The 19,087-nt window shown below is 48.0% G+C and overlaps 1 protein-coding gene across 1 annotated transcript in view; it reads left to right on the top strand.

Annotated features, from left to right (window-relative positions):
• Positions 1–14,368, top strand: part of PLEKHA6 (pleckstrin homology domain containing A6) — a 158,168-nt gene extending 143,800 nt beyond the window's left edge. The window contains exons 22-27 of the mRNA XM_023186989.1: positions 2,638–2,814; positions 4,127–4,294; positions 4,370–4,503; positions 5,003–5,148; positions 9,627–9,750; positions 10,442–14,368. Of these exons, the coding sequence (XP_023042757.1) occupies positions 2,638–2,814; positions 4,127–4,294; positions 4,370–4,503; positions 5,003–5,148; positions 9,627–9,742 (741 nt within the window). The 3' untranslated portion in view covers positions 9,743–9,750; positions 10,442–14,368. The remainder of the gene's footprint in view (positions 1–2,637; positions 2,815–4,126; positions 4,295–4,369; positions 4,504–5,002; positions 5,149–9,626; positions 9,751–10,441) is intronic.
• The last annotated feature ends 4,719 nt before the right edge of the window (positions 14,369–19,087 follow it).

Genomic DNA, 19,087 nt, shown 5'->3' with positions numbered 1-19,087 from the left:
AGGAAGGAAGGAAGGAAGGAAGGAAGGAAGGAAGGAAGGAAGGAAGGGAAAACAAATTAATCTGCTTTCAAAATACAGTGCTGGAGGAGAGGCATAAGTAAGTCATTCCTGGCCAGGTGTGGTGACTTACGCCTATAATCCCAGCACTTTCGGAGGCTGAGGCAGTAGGATTACTTGAGCCCAGAAGTTTGAGACCAGCCTGGGCAACATAGTGAGACCCTGTCTCTAGTTTAAAAATAAATTTAAAAAAATAAAATTTTTAGAAAGTAAGTCATTGCTGTCCCAACAAGGAGAAATTGGAAGGAACAAAGGGGTCACGATTCCAAGCAAGTTTCAAATCCAGCAGGGAAAATTCTATTAGTTTTCAAGGCCTGAGAATAATCCTCTGTGACTCACTTCCATGCCCTCTGGGTCCACGGAGGCTCCATCAGCCCCTGCCTCTAGACCTGCTTCTTTGAACCCTGCCTCTTTGGACCCTGCCTCTGCATCCATGGCTTTGTTCTGAGTCATTCTTGCTTTTCCTTGAAGGTTAGCATGTGTGTGTAGCTAACTACCTCTATTAGCCTATTTCCTGCCTGTAGAATCCCAGAAGTCTCACAGCTATTTTCATTTCATCTTATCTCTGTCCCTTTCTGTACAAGCTAGCAGTGTTTCTGCATATATAACAGTCTCAAAAACTTTGTAGGCCCCCTTTGTATTTCAAGGGTATCCATTCTAGATAACTCCATCTCTATTTCTGGCTTCTTCTGGGATGATCGACTGGGTTCATGAGACATACCTAATCTCTTTAGCAAAATGTTGTCCAGCCACATCCTTGACCCTCTCTCTAGGGCACACTGTTCCTACAATGAGTTTCCTAACTTCAGCATCCTTTGTGAACTAGGTAGGCTGAGAACCTCCCAAATAAAAAAGTGCTGGTTTCTCTTGGCTTAACAGTTATTTTCTCAATTTATCTTCTCTATAATTTTCCTATAAGTACAAAGAGAAACCAAGCCACACCTTCGACACTTTGTTTGGAAATCTCCTCAGCTAAATATCTAAGTTCATTACAGCCTTCAAGTTCTGTTTCCACTCAGCAGTAGAAAACAATACATTCACATTTCTGCCACTTTATAATAAAGATGGCTTTTCTTTCATTTCTAATAATACGTTTTTATTTCCTTCTGAGACCTTACCAGAAGCATCTTTAACATTCATATTTCTACCAACATTCCATTCATGATATATATATGATGGGCCCTCCATATCTCTGGGTTCCACATCTGTGGATTCAGCCACCACAGATCAAAAATATTTAGAGGAGAAAAATAATAAAAAAACAATAAAACAGTAAAAATAAAATAATAAAAAGCAATATAGGCCAGGTGTGGTGGCTCATGCCAATAATCCCAGCACTTTGGGACAAGAGGATTGCTTGAAGCTAAGGGTTTGAAAACAGCTTGGGCAACAAAGCAAGACCTCATCTCTACAAATAATAATTTAAAAATTAGTCAGGTGCAGTGGTGTGTGTCTGTAGTCCCAGCTACTTGGAAGGCTGATGCAGGAAGATTGCTTGAACCCAGGAGTTCAAGGTTGTGGTGAGCTATGATTGCACCACTGCACTCCAGCCAGGGTGACAGAGCAAGACCCCATCTCAGAAAAAAAAGAAAGAAAGAAAGAAAAAGTAAAAAAACCAACAATACAAGATAACAACTAGTTACATAGCATTTGCATTGTATTAGGTATTGTAAGTAATCTAAAGGTGATTTAAAGTATACTGGAGGATATGTGTAGGTTATATGCACATCTATGCCATTTTATAGCAGAGATGTGAGCGTTCACGACTTTTGCTATCCATCAGGATCCTCAGACCAGTCCCCTGGGATACCGAGGCATAACTGTATTCTCTAGGGCAATAGAAGCTTTCTTTTCTATGCTGTTCACTTCCTCTGAGCCCTCACCAGAATCATCCTTAAAGTTCTTATTTCTGCCAGTCATCTCTTCAAGGAAATCCACTAGACTTTTTCTATTATATACCTTGAAATTCTCCCAACCTTTACCTGTTAGCCAATTACAAAGTCTCTACCACATTTTTAGCTATGTGTTATAGCAGCACCCCTTTCCCAGTACCAAAATCTGTGTTAGTTTCCTTGGACTGCTGTGAAATATCACCACACACAGGGTGACCTAAAACAGTAGAAGTGTATGTTCTTATGGATGTGGAGGCCACAAGCCCAAAATCCAGGTGGTGGCAGGTTTGGCTCCTTTTGAAGGCCGTGAGGGAGAACCTGTCCTAGGCTTCTCTCCTAACTTCTGGGTATTGCTGGCAATCCTTGGCATTCCTTTCTGAGTAAATGAGCCACTCTGATCTCTGCCTCCCTCTTCATGTCACCTCTACTCTGCATGTCATCTTCTTTTCTGTCTCTTATGAGGACACACCATTGGATTTAGGGCCCACTCTAATTCAGGATGATCTCATATTTCTGAATAAGGTTACACTCTCAGGTACCTGGGGTCAGTTCTTGGACATATCTTTTGGGGACCACTCTTCAGCCCACTACAGGCAGACTTCCCGTAGAAGGTAAATGTTAAGGGTTCAGGATGGAAAATCTGGGTGGAGGATAAGGCACTTGTCAGAGCCCTGTTTTCCCATGGCAGCAGGAACGCCCCAAGAGTGCTGTGTTCCCTGGCGAGGGGAAGGTCAAGATGAGCGTGGAGGAGCAGATTGACCGAATGCGGAGGCACCAGAGTGGCTCCATGAAGGAGAAGCGGAGAAGCCTGCAGCTCCCGGCCAGCCCGGCCCCCGACCCCAGTCCCCGGCCAGCCTACAAAGTGGTAATGCCTTCCCAGCTACCCACAGGCATGAGCCTGGCATCTGCCAACACTTCCTACTCCCAGGGCATGGCCAGCCGGGGCCTGGGGGGTTTGAGAGGAAGGAGAGGGGAAAGAACCCAAGCTGGGCACCTGGGAGAGCCAGAGAGTCCTCTCTCCCACCGGCGGAAGAGTCCTTCAAGTGTTGACTTTTTCTGGTTTAAAGAAAATAACTCACAAAAAGGAAAGCCTTAATTATTTTTGTTGAAATGAATTATACAAAATTCACTTAATAGAGAATAGTACAGAATTCACCACACAGAAATAGCTGTCACTTACGCACGTTTCTGGAGCATCTCCTCTGTGCCTAGCATTGGGCTGGCTGCGATGAAGATAATCATAATAGCTCACCATCACATGGCACAATATAATCCACAAATCCCTTTCATGTTATTTCATTTAATCCTTTTAGCAACATTGGGTTAGGAATTATTATCCTATTTTGCAGATGGGGAAACAAAGTGAGGAGAAATTAAAGGATTCCTGGGCTACACAGCTATATTAAGTTCAGAGCTGGATGTAGCCCAAGACATCACTTAACTTTTCTTTCTATTAAATTTTAGAAATATGGAAAAATTATGACTTATAAGTCCTGTCCTCAACAGCTTACATTCTAGTTGATGGATTAGGACTTCTATAGTATGAAATCATTAGAAGTTAGCTGGGTGTGGTTGGCTCCTCATGCAAGTAATCCTAGCACTTTGGGAGACCAAGGTGGGAAGATCGTTTGAGGCCAGGAGTCTGAGACCAGCCTGACAACAAAGTAAGATCCTGTCTCTATAAAAACATGTTTAACAAGTAGCTGGGCATGGTGGATGCACCTATATTCCCAGCTACTTGGGAGGAGGTTGGGATGGGAGGACTCAAGGCCAGGAGTTTGAGATTGCAGCAAGCTATGATTCTGTGGCTGTACTCCAGCTGGAGCGACAGCAAGACCCTGTTTCTTAAAAAATCAAAAGAAGAAATCAATACAAGTCACACTAACTCAACTGCCCAAAATATATAGCAAAGAATGTGAACACAGAGTACAGCAGGATGGGGAACAGCAAGAACTGACAAGAGATGTTGACGAGATGTTGCCTCTGGGGCCTGGCAGGTGGGCAGGCTTTGGGTCAGTAGAAAGGAAAGAGGATAGTTCTGCAGTGGGGTGCGGTGGGAGCAGTGGGGTGGCAGCTAGATCAGGCGAGCTGGGAAGGGAAAGTGAAGACAGGGCATGGCTAGGGCTGCCTGGAGGCATGGGTAGCCGTGATGCGATCATGACGCTGCTGTCCCCTAGGTGCGCCGCCACCGCAGCATCCACGAGGTGGACATCTCCAACCTGGAGGCAGCCCTGCGGGCAGAGGAGCCTGGTGGGCAGGCCTACGAGACACCCCGGGAGGAAATTGCCCGGCTTCGCAAAATGGAGCTAGAGCCCCTGCATTATGATGTAGACATCAATAAGGAGGTGAGTGGAGCCAGGAAGGGCTGTAGTGGGAGACTCTGAGAAGGGACAGAGGTGGTGACCCCAGCCCCTCCATAGCTCTCCACTCCAGACAAAGTCCTCATCCCCGAACGGTACATTGACCTGGAGCCTGACACTCCTCTGAGCCCTGAGGAGTTGAAGGAGAAGCAGAAGAAGGTGGAGAGGATCAAGACACTCATTGCCAAATCCAGGTAACTGGCCTGGGTGAGCCTCTACTTCCTCTGCCCACCCTGGCACCTAGGACACCTGGGCCACTAGAAGTTGTTGGGGGCACAGAGCCTCCCCAGGGGAGAGCACATCAAGGTGGTGGCTCCAGGCAGCAGACAGAGCCCAGCTACCGGCAGAGGCAAGGATGCTGCTGTCAGGTGCTAGTAAGACCCGCCAGGCTCGTGCACATCACACCATCAAGACAAAACTGAAGGCTCGCCCTCTGGTGACTTCTTTTCCCCTTCAAGGCTGCCCTAAATGCTCACTTGAACCTTTTAATTCATTTGAGAACATTGAGGGTAGGGGTCTCAACCTGTGTTTTGCCAGGGTCCCACTCACTCCTAGGGACAGCCTTGCTGGGAACCAGAGACTGCACATTCATGGGGCCCTGGCCCTCCCTGCCAACCTCAGTCCGCAGGCCCCCCGAAGCCACTTGGACCATCCTGTCCCTCCCTCCATATCTGTGTGTCTGTGCCTCTTCAGTATGCAGAACGTGGTGCCCATCGGCGAGGGGGACTCTGTGGACGTGCCCCAGGACTCAGAGAGCCAGCTGCAGGAGCAGGAGAAGCGGATTGAAATCTCCTGCGCCCTGGCGACCGAGGCCTCCCGCAGGGGCCGCATGCTGTCTGGTGAGAGGGGCTGGGCCTCGCTCCACCCTGCCAGGGAAACCAGCTGACCAGTTTTAGGGGAGGAAGCGCAGCACTGCTACCGGGGGGCAGTAGCAAAGAGATATAAGGCTGAGGAGCTGCTCCTCAAGGTTGAGACGAGCATCTATTGAGCACCAGGTACTGTGCTAGGCTCAGGGAGGTGCAAAGGGGCCAGAGTTGCTGCATCCAGGAGCTCAGAGCCGGAATGATCCTTACAGCCACCTTAGGGAGTAATGGCCAGAGGCCATGCAGAGCATGGGGAGCCATTCTGCCCAGGCAGGCCAGGGAAAGGCACAGAGAAAAGATGATAACTGAGTTTGACTGAGAAAGATAAAAATATTTCTCAGTTGCAGGGAGAGGGCCAGGTATTCCAGAGTATCCTTTCATTTCCTGCTTTTGCTGCATGCAAATAGGAAGAATCCTAGAAAAGATGGTGCAGGCAACCAAAGAGTTGAGAGCGATACAATTACCACCTTGGCTACTGATCCAAACTCACTTTTCTGCTAAGAAAAGATGACTATGAGGAACTGACTTCACACTGATACAAAGGCTACCAGGTCCTGACTAGATGCTGATAGGGCTGAGATCAACAGGGTCAGCTTCTGCTCAGTCTGAGATATCATCCCAGAATAGATGAAAATGTAGTTGAGCTTTTAAGAATGAAAGAGATTCTGTATGAATGGGAGGGTTAAAGGGAGAGGAGAGACGGTGGGTAAGTCAAGGAGGCTGGGAGACTGTTCCCTTCATCAAGATAAAGGTGTTTAGGGTAGAGAGGTAGAGTGACAGTGAGAACTTTGAAGGCCAGTTAAGAGGAATGACTCAGAAGGGGGAGCCATGATTGGAGATGACATTGGCAGAGGGGCGAGAGCAGGTGTGCAGGCCGCAATTCCAGTAGCCCAGGCAAGAGCCATAAGCAGGTTAGAACCGTGGCTCGGAACATAGTGGAAGGGATGGCGTTTCATGTTGGTGATTAAGGACGATTCAAATTCTGGTGCTCTGAGGTTCCATTTCCTCATCTGTGAAATTCAAATCAAAGTTTCTGCCCCCAGTTCTGGTGGTATGAGGATTGGAAACAATGTATGCCAAACACCTAGCACAGTGCCTGGCATTCAGTAAGTGCTCAATACATGCTCGCAAGCCGTAGTAGTGGTGACAGTAGCAGTAGCGCTGTGATGCTGGTAGTAGTAGTTGAAATAGCAATAGACGAAGTAGAAATAGAACCATTTGTCATTTTGCTAATTATTTTAAATATGGATATTTTCAGAAACCAGAAGATTTTAGCTACGGCAAAGAGGATTTAAGTAAGCCTTAATGAAGAACCTTCTGCCAGTTAGGGTGTAATGGACTTTAGAATGGGTGTCCAGGGAGACCCTTGGAGGTATTTCAGGAAGAGGCTGTCTTTAGGCTGGAGTCGAGGGGAAGAGAAGGGATAGCTTCAGAGAGCCCCATCCTGCAGCCAAAAGCCAGCAAAACCAGTTTGGCCACAAGGAAGCAGGCCTCTGTTGAACCTCCCTGTAGTTTAGCTCCAAAATGAACTTGAACCTTCCAAAGATCAGATTCCACATGCTCTGGGCAAAAGGCAACTTCCTGTTTCAAGGGGTTAGAGAGACAGGCCGGTTTAAAAACTTTGCTCTGCCCCAGCCCCAGCCCCTGGCTCTCTCTACTACAGTTCCTCAGCCAAAGGTTCCATGAAAACAAAACCCACCCGGCCTATCCGATTTCCATCTTGATACACACGGGCTTACATGTCAGGGTCTGTGTGCTGAAACCAAACGGTCACCTTGCTTTTGCCAAAACCCCAACTATTTAAAAAATGGCTGTGGCAGGGCCAGACCTCAGACTTAGCCCACTGTTCCCACCACCCCTGGCCTGTGGCCCAGCTCCCCAGAGCTACAGCTCTGCCAGGCACAGCAAGGCTGGTCCTGGGCATGCACTATGCGGGCACAGGTTCACACCCAGGACACTGTGTGTGTGGCAGTGCTGGGCACAGGTCATGAGCATTATGTGCATCGGGTACAGCGAGTAGAGTTCAGTGCCCGTGTGTGGTGTGTGGCGTGGACAGAATAATCAGTGAGGAATGCTGTTATGCTTACAAATCCACCTGGTGCATGCAGACTCAGGTATGTAATATGTGGGAAGTTATGGCATTTTTGAGTTTGTACGTGTGGCGTGGATGTCATGTGCGGTGTCTGGATCTGGTAATGTTTGTAGATACATGCATTTATTTGTGTGTGTTCAAGTGTGCAGTGTGAGAATGGAGGAAAGGTTTGAGTACAAATGTAGCAATGTGTGTATCTGTGTAAAATGTCTGAGGACGTTGTGTGGGGACCCATTATGAGTCCAGGTGGTATATGGTAAGCTGTTGGAGCATAAATGTACATGTATGTGAGTGTACAATACATTGGTGGAGGTGATGTTTATGAATGCTTGTATTTATGTGTGATTGGCTTTTCTGCAGTATGGGAAATGATAAAGCATATTTGTGTATATGTTGTGTACAGTGTATATATTGCAGTATTGTGAACTTATGTCTGTGTGCACAGGCTGGGAGAAAGTACAGTGTCATGAATGTGAGTATGTGTGACTGATCATTTCTGCACGCATGTGGTACTTTGCACACTTTATAATATCACATATGTGTGATTCACATCTGCAGCACATGCAAATTTTAACTATGTTGATGGATATATTTCTAATATATATTTAGTATTTTTCTGCCTTCTTAACAAAGTTCTGTTTACATATGACCTTTTCTTGCTCCTGTATTACATTATAAATATCTTTATTTTGCCGACCTCTGTTAAAGGAATGTCCTTAGGGCCACAATGGACATAGATCTGTTTGTAGCTATGCTAAATGTTCCCAAACTATCACTCTTTTAAAGCTGTTATGTCTGCTTTTTACAAAACATTTTCTCTCCTCAGTCGTGCTTTCTTATAGATGTCAGTGGGCCTCCCAATTCCTCTGTCTCTTTCGAATTTTCCTGTTTCTAATCTCCCCTGGGCTAGAAACCCAGCGAGTCAACACCTATTAGAATTTTGTGTCAATAAGAGTAACTGGACTCTAAGGGGTCCCTATGAGTAAATTCTGAGAGCCTCACTGCATTTCCTGTAGGCTGTAACCTCTATGTTGGCTTCCTGGAGATATCTTTTGCTGTGTTTTTGGTTTCTTGGCTGTTTTAGAAGTTGAGACTGCTAGATGACTAAGCGTTGGGTCAGTGATGTGGCTATGCACACGAATGTGTGTTTGAAAGTGTTTGTGAGTGTATTTGCACGTGAAGTTATAAGTGTTGGGCCACATGGAAGGGTGCAGGCTTGGAAGTACACAAATACGCTTATTGTGAGCTGTGTGCAATGAGTGTAATGACATGGTGTTGCCAGATCCATGCACAAACTTTGTATTGTGTATAGGCAGACAACTTCACATCCATGCGAGAGCTACATGTGTTCTATGCACATGTAGGTGTATTAGATATGTAACGAGAGTAGCCACCTTGGCTCTTTCTCTTGCACAGGCGGCAGGGAAGGTGATGAGGTTCAGGGTAGGGTGGGGACGAGGGACTGGGAAGTTCGATGTTGGGACCGTTCTCTCGGTGGAAATGCAGTGTGACCCTGGCTGAGGTCTGGTTCCTTTCTGAGCCTGAGCGAGGATGTTGCCTCTGCCGTCCTCCTGCCTCGCAGCTACAGTGAGGATGCATGAGGGTCTGGAGGCTGCATAGAGCTTGTCCCCAGTAGTAAGTCTTCCCTTCTCATTGTCCTTCCACTTTACTATTCTTAACATGGAATAATAATGATAATAGAGTAAAATCTCAATAATTCAAACGTCATTTCAGGCTTGTCTCGATTTGCTTAGGGGTGGACTGAAGTTTGACTTTACTGGACTGATGAAAGGAGGTCTCAAGTGTTAGCAGGGAACATGTTTCTGAGCCCTTGACTGTGCCAAGTTAACAGAACTCGCTTTAAGTTGATCAGAAATCTCTGTTTTGATGGCACTGATTAACATGGTGGTCACTTCACTTCTGTTCATTAAATGGGGCCAGATGGTTTGGATTGGTGTGATTTTACTGCACTATTAATCATTATCATTAGTGACGCTGCGGTATATAAAGTACCACTCCCTGGTTCCGTCTGCACAGTCGCAGAGAGGTGTGGGAATCTCCCCATTGTGTGGATGGGAGGGGAGCCCTTGGCCCAGAGAGGGCCTGGCCTTACCCACAGTCACACTGGTTCTCAGCAGAGCCTAGATTCGGCGAGGTCTCCTCTGGGGCCTCACACTCTCCTCCACGATGCCCTGGGAACGAGGACAGCTTGGCCTAGCTTGAGCAAGCTCCAAGCTCAGTGCTCTCTCTCTGCTTGCCTCCCTGCCTCGCTCCCTGCCTGGGGAGGGCCTCGCTTGCTCTGGATGCCCACCCTCCTTCCCCACCCACCCCCATTCACCTCCCTGTTCATTTCTGTTTCCAGTGCAATGTGCCACCCCAAGCCCTCCCACCTCCCCTGCTTCCCCGACTCCTCCAGCCAACCCCCTGTCGTCTGAATCCCCACGGGGCGCCGACAGCAGCCATACCATGCGGGTCTGAGCTCTGACGTAAGCACTTTTCTACTGTATTTCATCCACCTGGGGACTGGGGCCCCTTCCTTCACCCCCATTGAGCCATCTGTGTCCTCTCATTTTGGCATTTTGCTTCTCCCCTACCCCAGTGCCCTGTACCGCTCCTCCCCACTATCCATCCATCCATCCATCCATCCATCCATCCATCCATCCAGCTTCCCCACGCAGTGCTGGGCTGGAACCGACTGGCAGGGCCGCTTCTTGGATGTTGTGATGCCAATGGCCTTTGCTTCTCCAGAAGCAGGCAGGGAATGGAGCCGAGACCTTACCTGTCTTCTCTCAGGGAAGGCTCTCCCCTGACACCCCACCCCTGTGCCTCCTGTCTGCTGACAAGCTTTCCATCTGTTGAGATACACAGATGCAGAACCTTCAGAAGCCCTCAGAAGCTGTTTCTCAACTCCCAGATCTTACTGTAATTTAAAATAACATTGACAACTACAGCCAAAGGCTGTGAACCCTTCCCTTGCCCCAGCCCACAGCCACTCACTCTCAGTCAAGTAGAAAAGAACACTGACTTCCTTTCCTTTGTTCCCCTGTCAGGGTTGAAGGACCGGAGTGGGTTTCTGCCAGGTTTTTGCAGGATGAGGCTTCTTTCTCCTGGGAAGGTTGGCTGGAGTCCTTGCTCCTCTGTGCAACCCTCTTCTCACCCCATTTCTCTTTTCTCCAGTGCAAGCCCTGGCTGAGGCCAATGCTGTGAAGCTCCACAGAGTCACATTCTGAAGCCGTCCTCTGCCCACCTGAGGTCCTGGCTCCCCACCCTGGCCCCCTGCCCCTGCACTCCCATGGGAATGCCGCAGGGAGCCAGGCTGGGGCCACGGGCTGCTGCCGAGAGGAGCGTGGATACCTCAGTGTCCACACACCCACTATGCCTAACCCTGGAGCTCTCACTACTCACACCGTGGTCCTGGGCCAGGGCCTGAGATGGCAGTGGGGAGCACCATCCTCGTTAATGCCCAAGTCACAGGGAGCCTCGGCCTTGCCCTGGCTGGGGTTGTGGTGACTCCAGTGGAACAATCCCTGATGGGGGACATGCCGTGGTGGAGAACACACCTGTGGCTATCTTATGTAAGGACTAGAGGTGAAGAGGAGATGGACACTGCCTCTTGGAGCCAGCCTGACACCGAGGACAGCACTTGTCATCATCCCTATCCTCATCAGCTCCACCCGGCTGCCTCAGCTGGACCCAGGGCTTTGACAAACCCAGTGCTTTGCTTATGGGTGCTCGCTGGGGTCCAATGGAGACTGACCACCCTGCTTGAGCCAAAGACAAGGTGATGAGAGATGGGGAGAGGCTATTGGCTCCCAGAGGGAACAGTGCTGGTTGTGGCTAGAGAACAGCAGGTCTGTGCAGTGTCTGAGGGCAGGTTGGGAAGGGTAGCAGAGAGAGAGAGACAGAAAGAGAGAGAGAAAGAGAGAGAGAGAGAGATCCTCAGAGTGGGAGGAGGGGGAAGCAGCAGGACATATTGGCAAGTCAAGCAGGAAGGAAGGAGATGGAAAAGGGGTATCGGATTGGTTTCCCCAGGTGGAGCCTTAGGTTAGTGCCCAGTGCAGTGCCAGACTGTCTCCTCTGCTCCTCCCACCTCATCCCCAGGAGGACCCACCAGTGGAGCACAGGTAGCCTCAGTGGAGATGCTTGGTGTGGGGATCTGAGTGAAGGGGGTTGAGTAGCGACTACCTGGGAGATGGCTGTTGGTAGTTCTGTGCCTGGTGTCTGCCTCCCGGTCCTGGGGTAAGGGGCAGAGAGAAGGACTTGTCTTATGTAGGGTGTGGTCAGCCTTGGGGCCTTACCTACCCAGTTCTGAGATATTTCTTGCCCTGTTCCCCCTGGAATGTGCAGTGATCCAGCTGAGAATATGCTTTGAGAAGGAGGGATGAGGCCTTAATCTGGGAGGCCTCCCAGGATTTCAGGACCATCCCCCATCCCAGGCATCCCAGATGAGGACTGGCTGAGGCTAGGCGCTCTCACAATCCACCTGCCCAGGGAGGGCAGTGGGGAAGAGACAGAAAAGCAAAGCGCATTCTTCCTCAGCTCCACCCACCTGGAGATGAATGTAGCCAGAGAGGAGGAAGGAGGGAAGCTGCAGACACCGTGGCCCCTAGGCCTTCACTCTGCTAGAGTTGCCACCCAGAGGCTTCAGCCTGACCTCCAGCGGTCCCAAGAACGCCTACTAACTCCTCTCCACTCCTTCATGGCTGGGACAGTTACTGGTTCATATGCAAGTAAAGATGAAAATTTACTCAACAAATATTTATCGAGCACCTTTTATGTACCAGGCACTGTTCTAGGTGCTTAGGATATTCTCATGTTTCTGAGGGATTACAGCCTGGGAGGATTCCACCAATCTTCACTTCTAGCAGGTTTTTTAAACGTGACCCTTGGCTATATTTCCCATCTTCACAGTTCAAGCACCCCAAACCTGCCCTTTCTCCCCTGCAGACTGGCAGGTGGGATTGGCTCCCAGGTCATCTTCTCTCCCTCTTTCCCCCACGCCTTTCTCCCTCCACAGGAAACAGATTTTTCAGGGCCTTCCACTCCTGCCGCTTTGTCTGTCTCTTTTTTTTTTTTTTTTTAAGTAATATTTTTTAGAAATACATGTAAAATACCAAGAAATAATGTGTGCACCTCTGCCACCTCTCTCCCACCTCTTATTTCATAAAGCTGGCTCTTTATGTTGCTTTACATGCCTTAATATATGTTTTATGGAGATTATACATATTATAGATCTATATATATAATATATTTGTTTGGATGTCTGATCTTTTCCTACAGTTCCTGCCCAGGCCCGTTTTTCTCTCCCTTATTTTCCATATCATTCCTAGCATATCAAGGCCATACCCCTTGCCTTTTTGATCCAAAGAAGAGGAGAGGAAAGACTTATTTTAAGACAGATCTATTTTATGCTTTTGTTTAAAAAAAGCAAATCTATTTTCAAAATGTGCAATGTCTGAATGGAATTGGCACATGAGGTGAGGAGATGGGGTAACTGCCTTTAGGTCCCAGCCCTGTGCCCTTCCCTCTGCCACAGTGGCTTCCTTCCATCCTATTCCCCAGTCAGGAAAGGGCTGGTCCCCAGAGCTCACCCAGAGAGCATCTTGCCAGGGGCAGGGCATTCCCTCGGAAGTCCTGGCCTAAGGATTTTATTACACTGTCCACTCCTGATGGCCCTCTGCAGTTGTCAGGCGTGAATCCTCTGGAAGGAACTGTTTGCAGTTGTATGCACAAAGGAGACCCATGCAGGCTTGCACCCCAAATGGGCTGCTAGACTACCCCTCTTCATCAGCCTGCTGGAAAGAGCAGACAGTGTAATGGCAGCCTATGCCAAACAGCACTAAGGATGTTGGTCTACGAGATGGTGTGAAGCCCAGAGGAGGCGGCTTGGGATCCTCTGGGCCATCCCTGGCCCTTTAGCACAGACACGTACAAGTTCCTTGGGCTTGTCACACTCCTTTTCACTCGATCCCTCTCTGGTCTGGGTCACATCTATGACATCCCCCCTCTGCAACCTTTCTCTCTGGGGGCTGTACCAAAGGCATGGTACCTCAGTCTGGCATCCAGACTGCGAAATCAGCCTCTGAGCCGAGGAGGGTCCTTCAGACAAGGTGACATCTCAACCTCACCCAAGAAACCCCCAGGACTTTACCCCAGCAGGCTGCCACGGGGGCACCGAACGAAGCCAGCTCAGCCTTCCAAACGGCTCAGCCTTTGTCAACCATCAAATTGGGCAAAGGGTCTCTGGCCTTGCAAGGATTTGGGCAGGATGGAAGTCTTTGTCTAGATCTGAAATCAAGGGCTTGGGAATCTAGAGCCGAGCTCCTGGCCAGCGTCTGAAGCCTGGCCTCCCAGCTGGGGCGTTTACTGACACCCTGCCACCAGCCTAGAACATCCCGCTCTGAATGAACAGAGCGCAGGTGGGGAGCCAGGGCTAAGTGACCCACCTGGGGACGCTCTGATTATTCATCCAGGGCCTTCTCAACGAGCACATTACCTCCATGATCAATAACCAAGAGGCTGCAATCAAATACTGCTACTGTCACTTTGAAGATTTTCTGAGATCGCAAGTGGCACACTTGCTCTCCGACCTTTGGGAGAGGCATGTTTTTAGGCAGGGCTGGCTATGGCAAGAGGGAACCAGTTCCTTTCTCCTTTAGGCACCCTCTACCTGGCAGCTCTTAAAACTAAGAAAAAATATTATATACACACACATATATATATATACACACACACATATATATCTATTTATGCACATATTGGGGCCAATTTGATTTGTTAGTATTAGACAATAAACCATACAAGGAAATTTATGATCTCAGTGTCTTTATTTAGTATAAAAGTGACCTTAGAAGAAGGTGAAGGTTAGCTAGATGGAATCTCTGTCGGGGGCAACCAGCTGTAGCATCCCCTTAGCATCTTTCTAGCCAATGAGCCCCCTCCCCAGGAGGAGGGGACGGCCTGACTGAAACAGGTGAGAGTTTGCTTCCTCCTTTCAGCAGCATTCTTTTCAGATTTAGGTACCGAAGAATTCCAGTGAGTTCTGCGTTTGTATCTTGCAAGTTTGTATAAACTCAATACAGGAAATAAAATGAATGTTTTGTACATGTGGTGTGTGTCTCCTACTCTGTGTCTGCCCTCATGGTGCTTGTGGGCTTGTGGGGTTGGCAGCTTGTGGGGTCGGTAGGAAAGGGGAATGGGGGCTGGGGGATAGGCTGGGTGCAAAACATACGCTCCCTTCCTCCCCTGTGCCTCAGCCTGCCCTTTTCAGCCTCTATCCCCAGGAGCTGGGGAAGCAAGGGTATGCTGCCAACACCAGCATCATCATTTCAGTTCAGGTGACCCCAGATCAGGGTTTGTCCCAAGGTTCTGTATAACGGGAGTATCAGATGCTTCAGGCCCTGGCACCTCCCCTTGGTTTGACTCAGACAAAGGATAGGACAGCAGGAGAAGAAAATGAATTCCCAGGCTTTCTTGATTACTACACAATGTGCTATATTGCTGCTTTACAAGAAGGTGCATAATTTGCTGGGAGGTATGACGCCACGCCAATTCTCATCCTGCCTCCATCCCTTTGGTTTATTTCTCTTGACAGGTGTTTAGTGGTTATCAGGTATTGACACTCTGTGTGAAGGGCTTTACCGGCGCTTCTCAATTTGGAATCTTACTGTGGGAAACAAGCGTCAAGAAGCCTGGTAAATTTTGTGGGGTGGGTAGTGGAAGAGAAGAGGTGCACCCGGGAGACTGGCAGGCTCAGCTGGGCTTCTGCACGTTGTCCGAGGGAGGGATGGCTCAAGAAAAAGCGAGAAAGAGAGATGAGAAAGCAAGCTTCCTAATTCCTAATCTTGCATTGACTTGGCTTTCACGGCTGAAGCTGAATTCCGGACACCTGTTCCCATTTCTAAGGGCTAGTACAGAGGTGGTCATTTTTTAAATATAACTCTATTTTGGATGTTGTCACATCCCCAGGATGATGTCCTTTGTGAACCCAGGAGAGTTGTGACCAGATGTAGGCTCTGGGGGAGGGCCTGCATCAGAGGCTGGGGTAGGGAGGTGTATATTGGAGAACTCGTCACTTTCCGGGGGGCTGAGCCTTTATCTGCAGCCTCCATCTGAGCCAGAGCCAATGGCAAGGGCTTGGGGAGGAGGTGGAATGTGAGACCACAGAGCACCACAGGGCGTCACTGCATCCACCAACAAAGGCTGGCTCCTCCTCTCAAGAGATGATGCCAGCTGGTGCCTGCTCCACCCCCTACCCAGATCAAGCCAGGTTGGAATTTGTAAAAAGGGGGCAGTAGCTGATAAATGTAAATGAAAATACAACTAGCAGAATGCCCTTTAAGGAGCAGTGCTGTGTAACAGTGTGATCATTTATTTATTCTTGAAGAGAGGCACGACAGGGTCAGGCAGGCAGCCAAGCCTCAGACCCTGCTGCTGCCAGGGAACTGGGGCCACACCACGGCGCCCTGCTCATCCCAAGCCTCACCTCGTTACTGAGATCACTGAGAGAAGGTGGCATGTCATCCTCAACTCCTGCCCCTAGCAACATGCTCCTTGCTAGCTGCATGAAGATTTGGACAAGTCATTAAATTCTTGAGTCTCAGTTTCCTCGTCTGGAAAATGGGTATGTTAACCACCATCTTATGGAACTTTCAAGAAAGGTAAATGAGAAAATGGATGAAAATCACTTTGAAAACTCAAATTCACTTCCAAATGTGAGGAAGTGGAAGTGGTGATGTTGCAAAGGCTCCCTGGCCACCTGCAGGGGCCTGATGTGGGAAAAGGGAGAAGGTTTTCCAGGACCCCTTCTTTACTAGCTCTATAGCCTTTGCTGGAAGACATCACCAGGGCCTGTGCCGTCTCTGAGGTGTCCCTCCCCTGCCAGTTCTACGCCTCCAGCCCAGGGAGTAACTGCACTACGCCACCCCTTTCTCATCATGGCAGGGTCATGAGACTGCCATGGGTCGAGGACTAGCACCTGCCTTCCAGGGCCTGCATACCCCTTCCCGGGAACGTCCCTATGAAGGTCCCTCTCCAGAAGGGTGAACTGTGGACAGCCCCTCTGGGCTCAGCTCCAGTACCCAGAGAATCAGGCCAGGAGGGCCCAGTATCATGAGTGCTTAATTCTCCTGAGCTCACAGGTGGGTTCCATGGCTAGGGGTGGGGACAGGGAGGGGCATCCCCAGCTGCTATTTTATACGCCTGTAGGAGTGGTTTAGCACAATTTGAGATGACAGTAGAAGTCTTTCATATAAAGCATATTAACAGTATACTAATAATGTTAATAACAATAGTAATTATTATAACTATACAGTAATAGCAATAACAATGGTTCATTAAGTGCTTACTGTGTGCCAGGTACCTGGTTCTACGCACTTCACATGCATTTACTCACGAGTCCTCATCCTCTATGTCAGTCATAGGTACTCTAATTATCCAAGAAGCCGAGGCACAGAAAGGATAAATAAAATGCCCAAGGCTTCACGAAGCTAGGATGAAGCTCTTAACCTACCAGTGATTTCAACGGGGATGATTCTGGCCCCTTGGGGCATTCAGTTGTCTCAATCCTAAGGGTGCGAAACTCTTCTTGGCATTTAGTGACTGCAATGCACAGGACAGATTTCCAAAACCAAGAATTGTCCCATATCCTGCACAACTTTCAAATGTACAACTGAACTAAACCCACTATCAGTAAAAGTTGGTCATGCTTCAATTGACAGTAATACCAAAAGATTTTGTAAGCTTTTAAAAATAAGTTTCATGAAAACTCAGAAAGTTAGGAGATGGTTATTATGGAGCAGAAGCTTAAAGGTAATAAAAGACATTGTCTCAAAATTATTGAATAATCTACTCCATGCCTTGTCTGCCGAAAGGATTATAAGATTTCTACTACTATGTATTTGATTGAAAACAGTTCTGGCAGGGCGTGGTGGCTCACGCCTTTAATCCCAGCACTTTGGGAGGCTGAGGCAGGTGATCACGAGGTCAGGAGATTGAGACCATCCTGGCTAACACCGTGAAACCCCGTCTCTACTAAAAATACAAAAAATTAGCCAGGTGTGGTGGCGGGCACCTGTAGTCCTAGCTACTCGGGAGGCTGAGGCAGGAGAATGGCGTGAACCCGGGAGGCGGAGCTTGCAGTGAGCCGATATTGCACCACTGCACTCCAGCCTGGGCAACAGAGCGAGACTCTGTCTCAAAAACAAAACAAAACAAAACAAAACAAAAAACAAAGAAAGAAAAGAAAACAGTTCCAATCAGTAGGTGATACTGGATAAGCAAAGAAATTGACTGAAAATATTTAACAGAAGAGATGTGAGAGAACCAAACATGAAATCAAAGACACTTGAGATGCAGGAGATCTCGCTGTGTCTCCTTAGTAAAAGGTTTTACAGTTTATTTCATATTATTGCCATCCTTTATATGTTTAAAGTTTTTTGCAGCCCAAGGATGAACACTTAACGTTGTCACAATTACATGTGGAAATGTCATGTCCTGTCTTTACAACACTGTCCCAGGTGTCCACATGCAATTGCTCTAAACCATTTTTATCTTCTTTTCTCTTCCCAATCTATCCTCTATCCCCCATTGCCCACTGGAAATATATGATCTCTCAGGCCTTTTAAGATCCCAGAGACTGAATTTTATCTCAACACTGATATGTTTCAAGACAGAGGTCGATGTGTTGTGGTACTCCATGGCTACCCCATTCCATGGGAGCTATTTTGACAATACACACATACGTAAGACCCAGTTCCTTTGCATGCGCATCATACTCCTATATTATCTCCACCTTGTGCTCTCTAATTTGCCTTGCTGTGTCATCCCTATCTCAATTAAGATGCTTTCCCTCTCTTATCATATGCAAGTACATCTGGTCTGTCATTACTCACCTAGCAGTTTTTATTTCTAGTGTTCACTTCCTGCTACTCTTTCATTTTCTTGCATGTGTGTGATTTTTGTTTTTGCACAGAATGGCTCGTCTCGTCTTCTATTTCTCTTAAATTCCAACATATATTAAGTGTAGGTGCAAGCAATCTGCCTATTTCATTTATGCCTTCTGGTAAGTCTTGCCTGAGTGTTTATATATTGAAAGACATCATGTTTTATTATAATTTATCCTTTTTTTTTTTTTTAATTGTGTCAGCTTTCCTTGGTTTTGTTGTTGTTGTTTGGTTTGGTTTTTGAGACAGGATCTCACTCTGTTACCCAGGCTGGAGTGCATGGCTTGATCACAGCTCGTTGCAGCCTCGACCTCCTGGGCTCAAGCAATCCTCCTACCTCAGCCTCCCCAGTAGCTGGGACTACAGGCAGGCACTACTACCACATCTGGCTCATTTTTTAATTTTTATTTTTGTAGAGACAAGGTCTCACTATGTTGCCTAGGCTGGTCTCAAACTCCTGGGCTCAAGCAATCTTTCTGCCTCCGCCTCCCAAAATGCTGGGATTACAGACATGATGCATTTGGTATGCCAGGCCTATTTGCATTTTTAAATGATGTATGTAGATTAGTCATATCATCTATGAAATTCATTTCTTCATTTCTGGATAGAGGAGACATTGCAAAGTGGATGTTGGCTCTCCTGGCATTGAGCACCATTGCTCTGCGATGGGGAAAAAAGGATGTTAGGAACTAACTGCCCCTCCTTTTGCAGACCCAAAGGAGGAAAGGACGAATCCATGTCTACACAGCTGGTAGGTGGACTCGAACCAGGCCCCCTGAATTGTCTAGTCCTGCCCCAACCCCAAATTCGGGGCTTTGTCTTCCATAGCTCGACCTCACAGTAAGTCCAAAGCTGGGCGACGCTTGGGGAAAGGAGGTTC

This window comes from Piliocolobus tephrosceles, chromosome 1 (genome assembly GCF_002776525.5).
Source record: "Piliocolobus tephrosceles isolate RC106 chromosome 1, ASM277652v3, whole genome shotgun sequence".
Classification (NCBI taxonomy): domain Eukaryota; kingdom Metazoa; phylum Chordata; class Mammalia; order Primates; family Cercopithecidae; genus Piliocolobus; species Piliocolobus tephrosceles.
This window is presented reverse-complemented; position numbering and strand designations above follow the sequence as displayed.